This window comes from Ahaetulla prasina, chromosome 4 (genome assembly GCF_028640845.1).
Source record: "Ahaetulla prasina isolate Xishuangbanna chromosome 4, ASM2864084v1, whole genome shotgun sequence".
Lineage (NCBI taxonomy): Eukaryota > Metazoa > Chordata > Lepidosauria > Squamata > Colubridae > Ahaetulla > Ahaetulla prasina.
In genome coordinates, this window is record NC_080542.1 from 54,481,868 (window position 1) to 54,502,265 (window position 20,398).

General features: G+C 40.5%; 1 protein-coding gene across 3 annotated transcripts in view; it reads left to right on the forward strand.

The window, feature by feature from the left end:
- The window catches only part of WNK4 (WNK lysine deficient protein kinase 4), a 48,104-nt gene extending 27,939 nt beyond the window's left edge, over positions 1-20,165 (forward strand). The window contains exons 11-21 of one of the 3 annotated variants that reach the window (XM_058183172.1): positions 73-111; positions 4,322-4,438; positions 4,544-4,720; positions 5,128-5,185; positions 5,939-6,088; positions 6,974-7,476; positions 7,984-8,080; positions 9,242-9,560; positions 9,648-9,850; positions 16,640-16,737; positions 19,311-20,164. In XM_058183172.1, the coding sequence (XP_058039155.1) occupies positions 73-111; positions 4,322-4,438; positions 4,544-4,720; positions 5,128-5,185; positions 5,939-6,088; positions 6,974-7,476; positions 7,984-8,080; positions 9,242-9,560; positions 9,648-9,850; positions 16,640-16,737; positions 19,311-19,313 (1,764 nt within the window). In that variant the 3' untranslated portion in view covers positions 19,314-20,164. Of the gene's footprint in view, positions 1-72; positions 112-4,321; positions 4,439-4,543; positions 4,721-5,127; positions 5,186-5,938; positions 6,089-6,973; positions 7,477-7,983; positions 8,081-9,241; positions 9,561-9,647; positions 9,851-16,639; positions 16,738-19,310 lie in introns of all 3 variants that reach the window. The other 2 variants (XM_058183174.1, XM_058183173.1) reach the window with 2 other exon arrangements.
- The last annotated feature ends 233 nt before the right edge of the window (positions 20,166-20,398 follow it).

Sequence of the window (20,398 nt, forward strand, 5' to 3'; positions counted from 1 at the left end):
TAGAACAAAAGCTTTCTCATTATTTGTTCATGAGAAATCTATTTAGTGCCTACCATATTTTTTGGACTATAGGATGGACCAGTGTATAAGACGCACCAAGATTTTGACGAGGTAAGCAAGAAAAAAAAGTTTAGGCCCTCCTCAGCCCTCAGGAACACTCTGCAGGCCTCCCAAATCCTCAGTGCGCCCAGTTTTTGCAAAAAGCGAGCCCGTTTTTCACTCGTTTTTTGCAAAAATGGGGGCATTTTTGCCCTCCTCAGCCTACAGGTGCACACTACAGGCCTCCCAAAGCCTATGCGCGCCCTGTTTTTGTGAAAAACAGGTCTGTTCTTTGCAAAAATGGGATTCATGGGGCAGGACTTTGGGAGGCCAAAAATGGCTGTATTCTGTGTATAAGATGCACAAACATTTCCACCCTCTTTTTCTTGGGGGGTGGGGGGGAATGCATCTTATACTCCAAAAAGTATGGTATCTGTCATATTGACTCCTGACCAGGGGTGAAATCCAGCCGGCTCTAACAGGCTCTGGAGAACCAGTAGCAGAAATTTTGAGTAGTTCAGAGAACCGGCAAATACTATGTCTGACTGGCCCCAGAGTGTGGTGGGAATGGAAATTTTGCAAAATCCTTCCCCCAGGAGGGGAGGGAATGGAGATTTGGCAGTATCCTTCCCCTGGAGTGGGGTGGGAATGGAGATTTTGTAATATCCTTCCCCTGCCACCCCCACCAAGTCACGCCCACAGAACCGGTAGGGAAAAATTTTGGATTTCACCCCTGCTCCTGGTGACTGCCTGCACTAGTCCCTGACATTTTCCTTGGCAAGATTTCAGCAGCTGTTTGACACTGCCTGCTTCCTAGGACTGAGAGAGAGAGAGTGACTATCCCAAGGTCACCCAGTTGGCTTTGGGCCTAAGGCAGGGATACAACTCACCATTTCCTGGTTTCTACCTTAGTCCCTAAACCATTACTCCAAGCTGGCTCTTTATGAGAAATTGGAACCATGCAGTTTGGCATAAAATTTAATTTATGTCTATCAGATCTAGAACCAGGGTACATTTTCTTAAATAAATCATGATGAGGACCCACTATTAAGTTGCATAAATTGTTTGTGACCTTTCCCCACTACTATTTAGACTTGCTCCCCAGCAATTCTAGAGCCAGATAATTAACCAATGTGACATTTGTGTCTTCTTGCTGATTCTTGCCATTCCCTCCAAGGCAATGAGTGGTAAAGCATCATAACAGCCTTATCTTCCTTTTGCCTGTACCCTCATCAAGTACAGTGTAATAAAAATTAGATTTCAGAAATGAATAGATAAGCAGATGTATTATATTCCTGGTATTGTATGTTTACACATATAGACTTTGGTAGACATTTGCCTGGATTTCTTGGTTACGTGACTATATCTCTTTCAAGTGTGAGAGAAAAACATAATTTGATCAAATGATATTTATAATTGGGCAGCAAGAAAATTAAATACCGATTAAGGTCAGATATAAAGCTATACTTAATATTTATTTTTCCATCAAATATGGGAATGTATAAAATATTAAGAGCAATCGCCATCTAATATTTTTAGTAACTTACATATATTTTTTCTTATTATTCCCTTTTACTTCTCAACTTCTTTTTCATATAATAGATAATTATTTGTTTAATAAATACCCCAAAGTCTGCATTTAGGGTCAAACTACCTTAGCCCTATAGACTGATTTAAAAAAAAAAAAGACAGTAATTTGGAGAAATGAGTTGAATTGAAGTGCAGTGCCTACTATTGATAGAGGAAATACTTAATCCATTATGTACTTATTTTCCCTGCTGTCCTGGTTAGAATCTCCCTCTCTCTTCCAATATATACATATAAGAACTATTTTGCAATACAAGGAACTGAAATGAGTAAATAACAGAAAAAACAATTATTTTATTTGAAATGAACATCTAAGTATCTCCTTTTAGAATTGCTATTATAAGATTTGATCACCTAGTAAATTTTTTATTTATTTATTAGATTTTTATCCTGCCTTTATTACTTTATAAGTAACTCAAGGTGGTGAACATACCTAATATTCCTTCCTCTAGTTTCCCTACAACAATAACTTTATGAGGTGGGTTGAACTGAGAAAGAGTGACTGGCTGAACCTCACCTAGCCCAGGGGTCACCAACCTTTCAGACCTCAGGGACCATTAAATTCATAATTTTAAATCCCACAGACCACTAATATGATCTGCCTAATGACTTGCTGGATGGGCATGGCTAAGTGGTCATGTGACTGGGTGGACTTAGTCAACTCGATCACTCACATCGAGGGGTGCCTCGCCGGCCTCTACTTTCCCCTCCCAGCCACTCCTTGCTTCCCCATCAGGCTCCTTAGGGCCCCAACAAGAAGCAGTTGCTGAAGCTTGGGCCGGATAGCTCAGGCTGGTACAGCCTGTTATTAAGAACACAGTAGCCTGCAATTACTGCAGGTTCAAGCTCGGCCCAAGGTTGACTCAGCCTTCCATCCTTTATAAGGTAGGTAAAATGAGGACCCAGATTGTTGGGGGGGCAATAAGTTGACTTTGTAAAAATATACAAATAGAATGAGACTATTGCCTTATACACTGTAAGCCGCCCTGAGTCTTCGGAGAAGGGCGGGGTATAAATGTAAACAAACAAACAAAAAAGCTAAGCAGACACCATGAGAAAGACATGGCAAAATAGCTCAGTTCAAATTGGATCTGACCGAGAAGGAGGCTCAGCAGAAGCACCTCACTGAGGACTATGAGCATAGGATTTCCAAGCAGAGGGAAGACCTGCGGGAGTGCAAGGCCAGGTACTGGCACCTGGAGGCTCAGCAGGCTGAGATGTTCCATCAGTTCCAGGCCATGAGGCAGTCCCACTAGAACAAGGCCCTCCGGCTCTTCGCCACCAGTGGTACTTCCCTTCAGTCTTCACCCAAAGCCCTGCACCAGGAAGCCAAAGTAGACCCCGTCGGAATTTCTGCCCCCCTCTGCCTCTCACAAAAAGATCCCAAAGGGGGAGACTCTCTGCAGCAACACAAATGTTCATTGCACGTATCTGTCCCAAGGGCCGTAGTTTGAGGACCCCTGATTTAGTGCAATATAAAAAATAAAAATAATGTTTCTGTGGACCACTAAAATTTTCTCGTGGACCACCAGTGGTCTGTGGACCACCAGTTGGTGACCGCTGACCTAGTCCTAAAATGGGACTACAACATAGTTACTATCCATTACACCTACTAACTCCTACTTATCTATTTGAATGCCCTCCAGATATTCTCGTTATAACTTTAGTTAGGTAAATAGCGTTGGATTTCCCCATTTATTAATTCAGCAAATTAGCCTGAGGGATCAGTACAAACTACTTTAAAACCAGTGGTGGGTTTCAAATTTTTTTACTACCGGTTCTGTGGGCATGGCTTGGAGGGGGTGGCATGGCTTGATGGGTGTGGCATGGCTTGGTGGGCATGGCAGGGGAAGGATACTATTAAATCTCCATTCCCACCCCATTCCAGGTGAAGGGTACTGTAACATCTCCATTCCCTCCCCAATCCAGAGGAAAGTTACTGCAAAATCTCCGATCAGCTGGGACTTGGGAGGCAGAGAATAGATGTGGGCCGGGCCAGTCAGAATTTTTACTACAGATTCTCCAAACTACTCAAAATTTCCACTACCAGTTCTCCAGAACTGGTCAGAACCTGCTGAAACCCACCTCTGTTTAAAACTACCCATTTTTATCTGACCTTCAGATTTTCAGAAAGTGCTTTATATTAATCTTGGGGGAAAGTTACTTTTTGTAAGTAGCATAAAGACACAATCTATTCAGAGGAATTTAGTATTTTTATATGCAATGGCATTTCGATAATTTAGAAATCTTTTATATGTATGTTTAAACTTACCAGTCATACAAATATAACTTAATTATTCAGAGTTTTACTGTAGTATCTTTTCATAGTCTATTTTTGTTTATAAGAAACAAAATTATGTAAATTGGATGGTATGCATTAGACTTCTGCCAATCTACTTTGTTGTAAAATTCTAAAATATCTCAGCAGAAATACATATAAATGTATGCAGAAAAAAAACCCTTTTATATGATTAACATGCTGGCAGGAATAATTCCGCTCCAAATCATCCATGTTTTAACAAGTAGTGGAAGGGATAGATAAGGAAAAGGTGTAAACCTCTTTCTATTTTGCAAAGTTTGAAGCCCATCAAGAAGGCTGGATTCCCTACTGGGTGTGTGTGCCTGTGTCTGTGTCTATGTGTGTTGCTTGCACATGCTAGCAGAAACCCTAACATTAATCCCCCAATTTCTGTAGATGCCAAATCAGAATGATCAAGTAGTTGAGTGTCAACTACAGACATATAATAACAAGATGGTCACCTTCAAATTTGACCTGGATGGCGACAATCCCGAGGAAATCGCAGCTGTCATGGTATGGATGTTGATTTTTTGTATTCACATTATCTATACCAGTAGGAACTGTGGGCAGGATGTGACCTCCCTAATTTTGGTTTTGACTGTGCCTCTGGCTTTCTAGGTTGCCAAGGAATTTATCCTGAAATCTGAACAAGAACATTTCATCCAGGGAATTCATGATATTATCCTGCGTGTAGAAGCACTACTCCAGAAGGATAAGTTGAACAAAGAACAGGGGGCTCTGGGCAAGCCTGATGTGCAATGTGTATCTCCTATTTCAACTACTAACGCTCCCTCAGTGAGTTTCAGATCTTTGCTGGTTGAGAATTAGGATAGAAAATATTTATTTAGCATCCAGAAATGCTCATTTTTGTTACCTTTCAAATGAGTAGTGGGTGCATCTCCTCCTCTATTTGGTCAGCTGAGCACACTTACAGATCTTCAGAGATAAGCCATCTTTCCTTTGGCTTTTCCTTCATGCATCCTACAATATCTTAAAATGCTGAGGCCACTTTCACTAAGGTACTTTGTTATGAGAAGAATTCAGATTTGTCAGCTGGACCCCGAATAAGATTTTCTTCCATTAATCCCAAATACATAATGGGTAAAAAGGATAGAGCATTCTTTACATGGTCAGAAAGATCTCTCTTCATTATCTATTATATGATTATTCATTTCTTTTACCTTTTTCATGTTTTCTTTTAGGCTGAGCTGCCACTGCAAGACCTCTCTTGTTCCATCTCCTCATCCTCATCACTTAGTGGTATGTAATCCAACCTTTGCTTAACTCATATTACTTTTCACTTCCTACTTGAAAAGTTATTTCATTTACTGGGTCTGATCTCTGAGATACTGAAACAGGCAATCAGAAAGGAAATAGGACTGAAGTCCTGTGAGAACTTAAGCCAAAATAATAATATTCCTACTAGTCTTCATTATTTATAAGAATGAAAGGATAAGTCTTTCCAAAATTTAATAGTCAGCTATTGATATATTCAGAGAATTATGGTTCTCCCTAGGATTCTATTATTTTCAAAAAAGTGTAGATTCTTAGGGAATTAACAAAAGAATGATATGTTTTCATATGCTGTCAATTTTTCTTGATTATATTGCTGAAACAAAGAATACTTGGAATAAGTACGGTAATAGTATTTTTTTATGCAGAAGCACTATAAATGCCATTCATTTTGGGTACCCAAAATATATTTGTAAATTCAGAATTATTTAATACTAAGTGTAAACTTTTACGTTAGGCTGCAATTGCCAATTCTCAAGGTTTTAATAAAAATTAAAACAGAGTTTATCTGCTTTCTGCTGTTTACAAATGGGTGTCAAAAGACGAGAAAAGAAGGTATCATGATTGAATACTATACTTTGTCAAAAATAATATGAGTAATGTTAGCAAACCTGAAAATTAGAAAAGATGGAAGACTCACCCTTATAGGATATTCATTAAGGAATGCTAATCTGTAGTAAAAGATCTAAATATGTATCCTAAGAATTCAACTTTTTACAGATTTTGGTTGCCTTAGCTCAGGACAGCCTGTGTCATCACCTAGCCATACTTCAATGGTGGAAGCAAATTCTGAGAATGATCCTTTTAGCCTCACCGTCCCCCCAACATCCCAAAACTTTGGGCAACCAGTGTTCTCAACTACATCTGCAGGTAAAACTGATTGGTTGTGGTTACTTCTACCGGTAGTTGTAAAATACTATTTGAGTAGACAGCATTCAGGGAAGCTAACCAGGCTTGCTATTGTGAAGGATCTTTATTCAGCAATATAAAATGCTGGACACTGGCTAGATATCTAAGATGATAGTGATGATGACAACTATTATTTCCTGCCTTTATGTTGTACCACACAAGGTGGTATATATAATATCACCACTTCCTACTTTCCCATCAACAACCCTGTGGGTGGATTGGGCTGAGAAAAAGTTACTGGATCATAGTAGTGCTGGTGATAATGATATAAGATAATTCAACAATAAAGGGATAATCTGGAGGAGTCTAATATCTGCATGAAGCATGCTTTAAAGAAAACAGAAAGAGAGAAACTGAATTTGGAAAAACTTGTAAATGGTTTACTTATTTATGATCTGGGCAGGGGCAAGATTTTTTGTAATCCCAATAATGTGGGGAAAATAAGTGAATTATATAACACAATACATTATGTCTCCCACTCTATCTTATACTAGTCTCCCATTCCCCTATTTCTTTTTAAAATATTTTAAACCTTTTGAAATAAAAGGTGTTATCCAGAATCAATCAATATATAAGCAGCCATGCCAAATTCATCACATATTTTAGTTTCCCAAGATGCAAAATATGGACATTGAGGGAAAAAGCAGGGCAAACAATTTACTTAATATTAATTAAAAAATAAAGCTGATTGGTGATTGGAGAGAACAAAATGAACTGGGTCCATCTGCTCTGCAAATATGGGGAAAGATTTCTGCAATGCTATTACATAAGGAGTGAGATACAGCTGATTTCCCTTCCTTTGCTTCTAGGACCAACTGACCTGCCAACTTGCCTTTTTCCTTACAGGCGTCACCAGTACACCTGGACAGACCTGGCCAACCTACCATATGTATCCAGGGACTCCTACCACACCATCTTACCTTGTCCCCATTCCGCAACCAATTTCTACGCCAAGTTCTGTTCTCCCCACATTACCCCTTACCTCTTCCACTGCCGCATCCATTGGCCCTGCTGTGCATGCACCAGCTATCCCCATGTGGTCTACTTCTACTTCCCCTTTGTTCTCCTTTGCCAATGTCTTCTCTCTGGCTATGATGAGTATGGCCCATTCACTTCTCCCAGTTGTATCTGGAGGGACTGCCCAGACAGGGCCTCTCTATACCTCGCCAGTCCCACAGCCATCAGTTCTGTGTCCACCAAGCCCAAGTACCGTACGCTTTATCTATCCTGAGCTGGTGTGTTCCCCGAAACCAGTCCACTTAGCCAATGGGATGTTGGGCCCAGTGGTGTCTCCAGGCTCTAAGGCAATTCCAGTCACCTCAGTTGCTGGGAATTCTGACAACCATCCAGTAAGTCTTTTGAATCAAATATCTTGTGTAACTATCAATGGGGGAAAACAAGAGGCTCTCTTGTATCCTTATGCCTCATTTCTAAGATATTGTTGAAATGTATTAATTATGAACACAAATGGGGACATTGCTAAATGGAAGTTTGTTCATTTTAGGGAATAGTGAATGCTTGTATTATATTTAGTCATCAAAAGCTAGCAATTTTAACAATGGGCATAGGGATTCTTTTTATTATACCAGAGGAACATTTCTTGGAAGCTTTACCTCAGCTCCATAGGAACCTCAGTTAAATATTGACTGAGAATTCCTGATTGTAGCAGTTTCTCCATATTAGGGTGAGATGTACATTATTTTAGCACTGCCTGAATTGCAGGTTAATCTTCTGATTTAATGAATTATCAATGGATAACACAGACATCTCTTGAAGAAATAAACTGGAATTCCACTGTATGGTGAATGAACCAAAAGTAGGAAATTCTCTATTGATTTATTTCTTTTTCTCCACAGGTAGCTCCTGCTTCTTCCTCGTCTGGAACACAATTAACTGTATCAGATCAGTCTACCTCCAATGGTTCCTCTGCTGAACATACAACCCTCAGTGAAGGTAAGATGTGTTTCAGTAGAATTGGAGCAGGAAATTTGAAGCCCTCTACAAGTAGCTATGGTGCAAATTCATGACTCAGAGCAGCATCCATCGTGGATAGCTTAAAATCAGCACAATGCCAGATGTGGTGATACATACATTGTTCAAAAGGGGCAAGTTTTGCATCACAATGCTACATTGCGCTCCCTTCTACAAATAATATGCATTAGGCTTAAATTGTTCTTAGCTATACTGATATAAAACTGTGTTCCCTTCCTAAGAGAGTACCATCCAACAGTTGCAAAGTGTGCAAATTCACTCCACATGCTTGACTGCATCCATTTTGTTGATGTGGTTAAGTAACCTTAATGGGTAGTCTGACTGGTAATATTGGCTATGGCAGGCTGCAAGAATGTCCCTTCCAGTCCCTGAGAAGTCTTCTCTGATGCCTTTCTCTTCCAGTATCAGTTGACTCAGTAGTTAGTTTTTTTGTTGCTGCAGGTGGCACAAGGCTGCTGCTGTACTCAGTAGACTTGTGGAATGGTGGAAAAGTTCTAAAACCATACCTTCCTGCTTTATTACTCTCCCAGGCACGGTAAAGGAGGGAGAGGGGGATCTGAGCTAGCCCTTTTGCTTTTATTTTGATTTTCTTTGACACTGACAAACTGAGATCCAAATGTATCCATCTCCTTGAAACTTTGGCTTACCGCGCTTATGGAAGCATGTATATAAGCACCGTATAAGCCGTAGCCTTTCACCAGCTTTCAAAATGAGCCACAGCCAGGGCATCAACCAAATGAAATGGGAGGCAAAAGTACCAGTTGTATTTCCTTTGCTTGGCTCTCTGTTATTTGTTTGGGGCCATAGATTTCATGGAACTATAGTTCTATGACCATAACAAAGTCTTACCATGGTTAACTTGTTCCTTTTGATACTTCATACAAGGAGACATAGCGTGAGCCTCTCCGCATCCCACATGGGAGAAAAGCATACATAGGTTGTCCAGTGACTTTAAGTAGCATTGCTTGGGCTTCATGATATCCAGTAAGCAGTGGCTGGTAACTGTAACATTTAGAGCGGAATTCTAGGGGTATGTGTCCACACATCTTAAAGTTGCCAAGTTTGAAAAATATTGCTCTACAGGAAGATTTGCCCTCCTCATATTTTGTTTTTCTTCACCAGGAGAGCCCAAGCCACAAATCCTGGGCCGTTTCCAGGTGACACCCACACGGAATATCCCATCAGAATCCTCCCCCAAAGGCAATGGACCTGACACCTCAAGTACCTCCGAATCTGATACTGGATCTCCTGGTGAAACGCCTGTGCAGGAAGGCGAGGAGGGCACCACTCCTGTAGCAGAAGGAGAGGGCGAAGGAGAATCCCCTCATAGCAGCACTGTTTGGATGAATTATATGCACAGCCCTTCCTACCCCAGCAGTGATGATTCAGACAGCACAGAAGATGATGATGTCTGTGTCGAAGTACAAGCCTTGCGTCAGAAGTGAGTAGTCTTGGTACTACGTGGCAGTAAATAATTTCCCCCCTACTCCATTCAGTAATAATCCCTTTTTTTCTGTTCTTCTCTCAGGCATCTTTCTGAAGTAGAACAGCTGCAGGCCCAGCAAAAACAGGAAATTGTGGACCTTTATACCCGCCTTGGCAAAGTGCCCCCTGCTGGAATTGTATCACCTGCAACCGTTCTGTCTAGTCGCCAACGCCGCCTCTCTAAGGGCAGCTCCAATCCCCTGAGGCGCAGCAGCCTACAGCGCTCAGACACAACACAGCCTCAAGGTAAATGCTTTCTTGCCTCCATGCTATGTGCATGCAAGCATGCTACAGACTTAATTGACTAATCTACAGTAGTTGTAAGGCAAATTTCAATAAGCCTATTTAAATGAGGAAGTGTCTTGTGGCACTTTGGAAAATGTTCTTGGTGGATAAAGGAATACATTTATTTTTATTATTTATTTTATTTGTCAAGCATTTATAAGATAAGAAGTAAAAGTATAAACGTAATCTGAATACATGAAAAGAGTAAGAGTAAAAAGGAACATTAGGACAGGGACAGTAGGCACGCTGGTGCACTTATGCACACCCTTTACAGACCTCTTAGGAATAGGGTGAGGTCAATAGTAGACAGTCTAAGTTTTGGGGGTTTGGAAAAGAAACCACGGAGTCAGGTAGTGCATTCCAGGCATCAACCACTCTGTTACTGAAGTCATATTTTCTGCAATCGAGTTTGGAGTGATTTACCTTAAGTTTATATCTTTTGTGTCCTCATGTATTGTTGCGGATGAAGCTGAAGAAGTCATTGACACGTAGGACATTGTGACAGATAATTTTATGTACTACGCTTAGGTCTGACCGAAGTCAGCGTAGTTCTAAATTGTCTAAGCCCAAAATTTCAAGTCTGGTGACATAAGGTATTTTATTGTGGCTAGAGGAATAGAGGACTCTTCTCGTGAAATATCTCTGGACTCTCTCAATTGTATTAATGTCCAATATAGAATAGAATAGAATAGAATAGAATAGAATAGAATAGAATAGAATAGAATAGAATAGAATAGAATAGAATTTTATTGGCCAAGTGTGATTGGACACACAAGGAATTTGTCTTGGTGCATATGCTCTCAGTGTACATAAAAGAAAAGATACGTTCATCAAGGTACAACATTTACAACACAATTGATGATCAATATATCAATATAAATCATAAGGATTGCCAGCAACAAGTTATAGTCATACAGTCATAAGTGGAAAGAGATTGGTGATGGGAACTATGAAACGATTAATAGTAGTGCAGATTCAGTAAATAGTCTGACAGTGTTGAGGGAATTATTTGTTTAGCAGAGTGATGGCCTTCGGGAAAAAACTGTTCTTGTGTCTAGTTGTTCTGGTGTGCAGTGCTCTATAGCGTCGTTTTGAGGGTAGGAGTTGAAACAGTTTATGTCCAGGATGCGAGGGATCTGCAAATATTTTCACGGCCCTCTTCTTGATTCGTGCAGTATACAGGTCCTCAATGGAAGGCAAGTTGGTAGCAATTATTTTTTCTGCAGTTCTAATTATCCTCTGAAGTCTGTGTTTTTCTTGTTGGGTTGCAGAACCGAACCAGACAGTTATAGAGGTGCAAATGACAGACTCAATAATTCCTCTGTAGAATTGGATCAGCAGCTCCTTGGGCAGTTTGAGCTTACTGAGTTGGCGCAGAAAGAACATTCTTTGTTGTCCTTTTTTAATGATGTTTTTGATGTTAGCTGTCCATTTGAGATCTTGCGATATGATAGAACCCAGAAATTTGAAGGTTTCTACTGTTGATACTGTGTTGTCAAGTATTGTGAGAGGTGGAAGTATGGAAGGGTTTTTCCTAAAGTCTACCACCATTTCTACGGTTTTGAGTGTGTTCAGTTCCAGATTGTTTTGGTTGCACCACAAGGCTAGTCGTTCGACCTCTCGTCTATATGCGGATTCGTCATTGTCTCGAATGAGACCAATCACTGTTGTGTCATCTGCGAACTTCAGTAGCTTAACAAATGGATCATTGGAGATGCAGTCATTGGTATACAGAGAGAAGAGAAGTGGGAAGAGCACACAGCCTTGGGGGCCCCCTGTGCTAATTGTACAGGTATTTGATGTGATCTTGCTTAGCTTCACCTGCTGCTTCCTGTTTGTTAGGAAGCTTGTGATCCACTTACAAGTCTGTTCCGGTACCTGTAGCTGGTTTAGCTTAGTTAGAAGAATGTCTGGAATGATGGTATTGAATGCTGAACTAAAGTCTACAAAAGGACCCTTGCATAGGTCTTTGGAGACTCAAGATGTTGTAGGATGTAGTGCAGAGCCATATTAACAGCATCATCTGTTGATCTATTTGCTCGGTATGCAAATTGCAAGGGTCGAAGAGCGGATTCGTGATGGTTTTCAGGTAGGAAAGCACTAGCCTTTCAAAGGTTTTCATGACTACAGATGTTAGAGCAACTGGTCTGTAGTCATTCAGTTCCTTGATGGTGGGCTTCTTCGGCACTGGGATGATGGTAGAGCGTTTGAAGCAAGAAGGAACATAGCACATCTCTAGTGATTTATTGAAAATATGGGTGTAGATGGGGGCCAATTGGTCAGCACAGACTTTTAAGCAAGAAGGAGTTATCTTGTCTGGGCCTGGAGCTTTTCCTGGCTTTTGTCTGTGAAATAGGTCCTGCACTTCCTTTTCTGTGATCACTAGGGGTTGTGAACCCAATGAAATGGGGTCAGTTGTAGGAGGCTTGGCTGTTGTTGGTGTGTCTGAGATGGGGGTTGTGGAGATAGGTGGCTGTAGTTTCCTTTCAAACCTGCAGTAAAACTCATTCAGGTCATCTGCCAGTTGTTGATTACCTTCAGCCTGGGAAGGAGGTTTGCCATAGCCGGTGATATTTTTGTTTTCCACATGTTTGCTGGTTCATTTGCTGAAAATTGATTCTTTAGCTTTTCAGAGTAGCTTCTTTTTGCTGCTCTTATCTCCCTTGTTAGTGCATTTCTGGCCTGATTGTACAGCATTTTATCACCTTTTCTGTAGGCTTCCTCTTTGGAATGTCGTAGCTGCTTAAGTTTAGGTGTAAACCAAGGTTTGTTATTACTGTGTATTCGCAAGTTCCTTGTAGGTACACATAGGTCTTCACAGAAGCTGACATATGATGTTACAGTATCTGTGAGTTCATCCAGGTCTGCAGAGGTATCTTTAAAAATATTCCAATCAGTGCAGTCAAAACATGCCTGTAGCTTTAATTCTGATTCCTCCGTCCAGGTTTTCACTGATTTAATTATTGGTTTTATGGCTTTAAGTCTTTGCCTGTAAGCAGGTACAAGGTGAATCATGCAATGATCAGAGTGTCCTACAGCTGCACGTGGTAAAGACCGATAGGCATCTTTTAGTGTTGTGTAGCAGTGGTCTAGAGTATTCTTGCCTCTGGTGGGACAATTGACATGCTGAAAGTATTTTGGTAGTTCTTTCCTTAAGTTTGCCTTGTTTAGATCTCCCAAAACAATGGCCAGTGAATCAGGGTGTTTGGCTTCAGCCTCCATGATTTGGTCAGCTAGAGTTCGTAATGCCTCGTTTACACAGGCTTGTGGTGGGACATAAACAGCAATTAGAAGAAATGAGGAAAATTCACGAGGCGAATAGTAAGGTTTGCAGTTGATAATTAGAGTCTCTAAATTGTTGTCACAGAATTTGTAAATTATGTTAAAATCTTGACACCAGGTTGAATTAATATATAGGCATAAGCCTCCTCCTTTCTTTTACCAGATGTTTCTGGAATCCTGTCTGATCGTTCAATTTGAAATCCTGGAATGTTCAGGCTGCTATTTTCAATTGATTCATTTAACCAGGTTTCAGAGAAGCATAGGACTGCTGAATTGCGAAAATCAGAATAGTATTTGTTTAAGAGGAGTATTTCATCCATCTTATTTGCAAGTGAGCGTATATTTGTTAGGAAAATTGAAGGCAGAGGAGTTTTAGTGCGAGTTCTTAGCTTGATTAAGATCCCAGATCGTTTACCTCGTTTCCTTCGTTTCTGTCGTTTGGTTTTTTTAGTAATCCATGGCTCCGTGGGAATTGCCTCCTCCTGTGTTAGAATCTCCTCCGCGTTTGTAAAGACAGGTGGGGGTGAGATTAAAGAAAGCTGCTCCTTAAAGAAATGTTCCTTAATTTTTAGCAGATGGTCTCGTGAGTAGGAAATCCGTAGTGAGTCACAGAGAACAATTAGAAATAAAGAAACAATTAGAGAGCATTTCACCGAGGCAGCCTTCGTCGGCGCCATCTTAGGTATCATGTGCATCATATGCAGTGCAGGTTCCAGACAGATGAGCTGCATTTGTGAATTGGTCTAGCAAATGTTTTGTATGCTCTAGTTAGTAGTACAATATTACCAGAGAAGAAGCTACGCAAGATGAGGTTAACATCAATCAGTCAATCTTGATTGCAGAAAATATGACTTTTGTAACAGTTGTTAATGCTTGGAACAGACTGACTCTGTGGTCTCTTCTCAAAATCCGAAAAACTTCAACCAAAAACTGTCTACTATTGACGGTAATTATCGTCCGGTCTCCAACCTTCGCTTTGCGGCGAAGGTTGTAGAGAGTATGGTGGCATATCAGTTTCCCTTACACCTGGATGAAACTGTCTATCTAGACCCGTTCCAGTCCGGTTTCCGGCCCGGTTACAGCACGGAGACGGCTTTGGTCGCGTTGGTGGATGATCTCTGGAGGGCCAGGGATAGGGGGTGTTCCTCTGCCCTGGTCCTATTAGACCTCTCAGCGGCTTTTGATACCATCGACCATGGTATCCTGCTGCGCCGGTTGGAGGGATTGGGAGTGGGAGGCACCGTTTATCGGTGGTTCTCCTCCTATCTCTCCGATTGGTCGCAGACGGTGTTGACGGGGGGGCAGAGGTCGGCTCCGAGGCGCCTCACTTGTGGTGCCGCAGGGTCGATTCTCTCGCCTTTGTTCAACATCTATATGAAGCCACTGGGTGAGATCATCAGTGGCTTCGTGTGAGGTACCAGCTGTACGCTGATGACACCCAGCTGTACTTTTCCACACCGGCCACCCCAATGAAGCTATTGAAGTGCTGTCCCGGTGTCTGGAAGCCGACGGGTCTGGATGGGGAGAAACAGGCTCAAGCTCAATCCTCCAAGACAGAGTGGCTGTGGATGCCGGTATCCGGTACAGTCAGCTGCAACCGCAGCTGACTGTTGGGGCGCAGTCATTGGCCCCGACGGAGAGGGTGCGTAACGGCGCCTCCTGGATGAACGGCTGTCCTTTGAAGATCATTTGGCGGCCGTCTCCAGGAGAGCTTTTACCAGGTTCGCCTGGTACGCCAGTTGCGCCTTTCTGGACCGGGATGCCCTATGCACGGTCACCACGCCTCGTGACGCCTCGCCTGGATTACTGCAATGCTCTCTACATGGGGCTCCCTTGAAGGGCATCCGGAGACTGCAGTTAGTCCAGAATGCGGCTGCGCTGGTGATAGAAGGAGCCCTCGTGGCTCCCCGGTGACACCTATCCTGCGCAGACTGCACTGGCTACCTGTGGCCTTCCGGGTGCGCTTCAAGGTGTTGGTGACCACCTTTAAAGCGCTCCATGGCATAGGGCCGGGCTATTTACGGGACCGCCTTCTGCTACCGAATACCTCTCACCGACCTGCGCGCCTCACAGAGAGGGACTCCTCAGGGTGCCGTCAGCTAGGCAGTGTTGCCTGGCGACGCCCAGGGGAAGGGCCTTCTCTGTGGGGGCTCCCGCCCTCTGGAACGAGCTCCCCCCAGGACTTCGCCAACTCTCGGACCTTAGAACCTTCCGTCGTGAGCTTAAAACACACTTATTTAGGTGCGCAGGACTGGACTAGGTTTTTTTAGATTTTTAAATTTTTGAAATTTTAAATTTTATATTGATTTTAATTGGTTTTGGTAATCAGGCTGGTTAGAATAAGTTTTTTATTTGTGTTTTAATCTGTATTTATATGTCCTTTTTATATGCCTGTTAACCGCCCTGAGTCCCTCGGGAGATAGGGCGGTATACAAATGTGATCAATAAATAAATAAAAAATAAAATCTCACCCCATTCCTAAGAGGACTATAAGGGGCGTGCATAAGAGCACAAAAGTGCCTACCGTTCCTGTCCTATTGTTTCCTTTCATTATATCAAATTAATATAGTTATTGCATACTTTTGTTTACATATATGCTTATATGATGTGTTGTTTTTTTATGTTGATGCTTATGTATACTGTTGTGACAAAATAAAAAAAAAGCTCTTATTGCCTTTCTGGCAATGTTGTTACAGTGGGCTCTGGCACTTAGATCTTTAGAAATGAGTACTCCAATGAGTCCTTGACAGAGTGAGGGTCATTTACAAGGTCGTGTCCATCTAATTTGTATTTTATGTTTTGATTTTTTTTGCAAATGTGCAAGACAGAGGATTTGTTGGCTGAGATACAGAACTTACACAGTATGCCCCACCCTGGTTCTGTGTATACCAGCTCAATGTTTTGTGGGAAACAATTCAGCACTGCTGTTTTGTTAACAATCTCTAGGCATTTCCTGGATATCTGTAAACCGAGAACCTTTCATATTTTAAATAAATGCCTACCTATCTATGGAAAATTGTTTCAATGAAATAAGAAGGCTATAGGCCTCATCTCTATGAAAACACTTTAATAGTGACCAAAGACAACTTTTTAGGGATAAATCCTTTTAGCCTCATTCATGTACGAATTGTATAGCTATTCATTTACTTACCTGTTTCCAGATACGGTACATAAAATCCCTGAAAGGTGAGGAGATTTTAACCACCCCCACTCATCCCATAGCAGTAGTTAAAATAACTGTTTCCTTGTTTCTAATATTAGAAGAAACTAACGATCTTGATTAAAATTTTGGTAGGATGGATGGGTGGGAGAGATTTTTTTTAACACCTCCCCCCATCCCAATGCAAATAACATACATATTGTAATTGTGTGTGCTATTGTATAATGATGTTAGCTTCCCATATTACACTTATATATTGATTTTTGTTAACAGTTGTCTTTGCATTAATGTGATTATTACCTCTCCAGGGATCATGAGGAGAAATTCTGTGGGTGGCAGCAACCTTGCCTCCCAGGAACAGCGACAAAGTAAAGGGGTGAAGTTTGCTAGTGATATTGGATGTCTGGTAAGGAATGGACTAGGCAAGCAGCTGACTGGGAGTTCTGGGAGTTAAAATCCTCACATCTTAAAATTGCTAAGTTTGAGAAACACTAGAATGTTTGCTCTGGGCCAGAGATTAAGTAGCCTCTGTTGGGCAGGCAGGTCTTGTGCAACTCAGCTTGCCTTTTTCTTGTTTGAAGAAATTAGATCAATCTTTCTCCATGCATGGTATCCAGATATTTTCATCTACATGATAAAAGTTGCACCACAGCCTTGGGCCACAAGCTCTGATCCTTTGGGACATGCTGATAATATCATATATGCAGATAGTGCATATATGCAGACTTGTACTACAACACAGCAGAACCTTGTTTTCTTCAGGCTGAGCAATTTGACCCCTCTCTCCCACTGCAAAATCCACTATCATTCTTCCTAAATGCGATTATTCCAGGAATGAATTAGCCAAACCAGAATTTTTTTGCTAAGCTGACTAATTTGATACAAAATTGAAAGAGAGAGAAAATGTTAAATATGGTACCAAAAAGGACGAGGTAGAATATTTGATTAGCATTTGGCAAATAATGCCTGGACAAGCTGGTCATTAGAAGGGAATAATCTGTTGTACCTCTCTAGTAAATCTAAACCACATCTAAGAATACATTTACTGGTTTGTAAAATTATCCTTTCAATAATATATTATGGCTCATACTGTATAGACTTGCCAGCAGCCACTGTAGAATACTTTATAACTCAATTATAAACATTGTCAGGCTTCCGAGGAGAGCAGGAGGAATGATACAGGAGGGTGCATAAAATGCCAATAAAAATACTTGGAAAAATTGCAATTAGGAAAATAAGTTTTAAAAATCTTTAGATTGTTTAAAGAGAGCAGAAAACAACAAACTTCTGGACAGCAATGTTCATATCAAAAGCCTGCCATGGCAAAACCTGATCTTACTCATGAACAAGTATGTTTGCTGCCTTAAGATATATAAAAGGTGAGATAAAAAATATAATAATAAGCTGCCTTTTGCTATTGACTGGTGATGATTTTGTCAACCATATTCAAGTGGTGCTGCAGTAGTTTTGCACCCAAGCCTATTACTATTGGTACATCTTTGCTTTCTTTTGCCATAATTTTTCTAGTTTCTGTTTTTCTCCAGTTCTTTCTTTTCTAGTCTGCTGTCTCCAAGTACTGCCATATCCACTATTCAGACTTCCTTGTTTCTCTTATCAATAATTGTTAAGCCTGTTTTGTCTATTTGAATTCTATAATCCCAGAGTACTGCTTTATTTTTTATTATTTTTTCTATTTTGTGATCAGTCAATAGCAAAAGTCAGTTTTACCTGAAACAGATTGTATTTTACAATGATGCTTTTCATACCATCAATCAATATCTGCCTATTGTAGATCCTTGGGAAGGACTTGATAGATGGACAAAAATGCCAAATCCAGTCTAAAACAACTAACTTACTATGCAGAACCATAATATGTAATATAGATAAGAATCCTATAAGAGTCAAATAATAGAACTTGAATACAGCACACTAGTTTTCAAAGGTTTCAGAAATAAAAACACAGGTGTAAATATACATCTTTATTAACGTGCTATAATTGTCAAAATATGACAACCAAGTCCATGTTTAATATTTCAAAAGAGAGATTAGACTAATTATGTCCATTAATAACACTTGAAATCTTTTCTCCAAATTTCTAGTTATGCATAGCATAGAATAGGAGCTGAATAGAAGCTGAAATTCTCAGATATCAAATTCTGGCTAAAGAAATTGTGTCATTATATAAATGTTCCTTAGACTGTCTGGGCTGAATATACTAAGCATGGTTTCTTAGATACATGTTAATAATATGTAACACCTCTTCTGGGTTACAGCTAGCCATCCGTCTAGGTCTGACAGGAAAAGCATGTTACGGGTCCCATCTGCTAAAGATGGCACCCAGAAGACAAGCCTTTTCTGCCATATCATCCACTCTTTGGAATATAGCCTCAACCCTATTGGATTCCAGAAATCTCTTTAAAAATGGTTTTTCCAGCAGGCTTGGGGATCCTACAATAACAGGGAGCCTATGAAGTAATGTATGTGGGATTTGATGCATTTTAAGTTCATTGTTTTAATAATTATTTAAAAGTTGTTATTAGGTTAGTTGTTTTTAATTATTTAAAAATTGTTTTGTTAGTTTTACTAGACAGAGCCCAGAGTCACATCAGTGAGATGGGCAAGTGTATAAATTTGATAAAGAAATTAAAGAAACCACACATATGCTGTGCTAACCATAAATCAAATATAGGAAACCATAATAATAAGATTCAAATATCATGTGAATCCAGGAGTGCACCACTTGTGACGCTCCAGAATTAAAACTTCAATTAGCTCAGCCCTAGCCAGCAATACCAATAGCAAGGGATGTTATGAGTTGAAGTATAGTAACATCTGAATAATAAAAATTATCAACCCCTGCAAAATGATGCATTTTTATGGCTTAGCACATTAAATAAGTCCATTTCATCAATCAGAGTAGACATCAAGTGCCTTCTATTTAAAATTCATTGTTCTCACCAATTATTTTTGTTTCTTCAGTAACCAGACCATTGGCGGATACTTTTGTGGATTCTACCTCAACCTGGTGCCCACCCTCAAAAGGATTGAATGAAAGGGCCTTCTGCAACATATGCCTTTTGCTCTGTTTATAAGGGCTGTCACTATTATTCAGTATGGCAAAGATATTTTGATAAAAGGGGAAGAATTGATGCTCCTGAGAATTCTATCTGAACCAAACAAATAACGATGACAATACTTCAGTGCTACTGAGTTTTTCTGTATAAGCTTTGGATATGCAAAGGGATGCTAAGCCCCTGCAATTTGGGAGGATTTCTCATAAAAATGCCAGGACGTGCATGCTTTTCTGCTGCTTCTCTTATAAAAGAATGCAGCTAAAATAGAAGCAAAGTATGCTGTATGAGATCTTTCATGCTCTAGAGTGGAATCCTTATGTTTCAAGATTTATTGATCTATGTGCCTTGATAAGAGGGAGATCAAGACCTAGAGTAGATCTTACTTGCTCTCCTTAATTACCAAAGCCACCTGAGGCTTCTCTAAATATTTAAGCAGCTGTCTTATGGGAGAGGAGTATGCCTTAGTATTAAAGGAATTAGGTCCTCTCCTCATTAATTCCGCTGCAAGTTTAGCCCTAAAAGCAGTGGCAGTCTACTTGATCTCTTCTGCACTTTTGGAAATTTTTGCCTTGATTAAGGTTCCAGTTTTTTTACAAGGATATCTGCACTTTGGAGTGAAAGCCTTGTACATGAGGTTTTGTACAACTACCATAATATATAAAGACGGGCTTTGAAAGGAAAGTTGATATTGCATAAGGCAGCACCAACCTGGCAGAAATAAAAAAATGTGAACAATGAAAATAAATAAACATAATTCAGCAAAAACAGTCTAGATTCTTTTACCCTTTTTTCCCTGTCTTCCCTGTACAATACTTGCTACTATAATCTGAGCTCCCCATTGAGGTTGTGTTCAGACCAAGAACTTTTGGGAAAGCTATTTTTTTTCTTCCATAATCTTTTTAGATTAAAAAAATAAGCGGGTAGTGAAAAGCAAGTATTGCAAGTAGGAAATAATGGCATTGACTCCTACCTCCCCCCCCCCAAGTATTTATG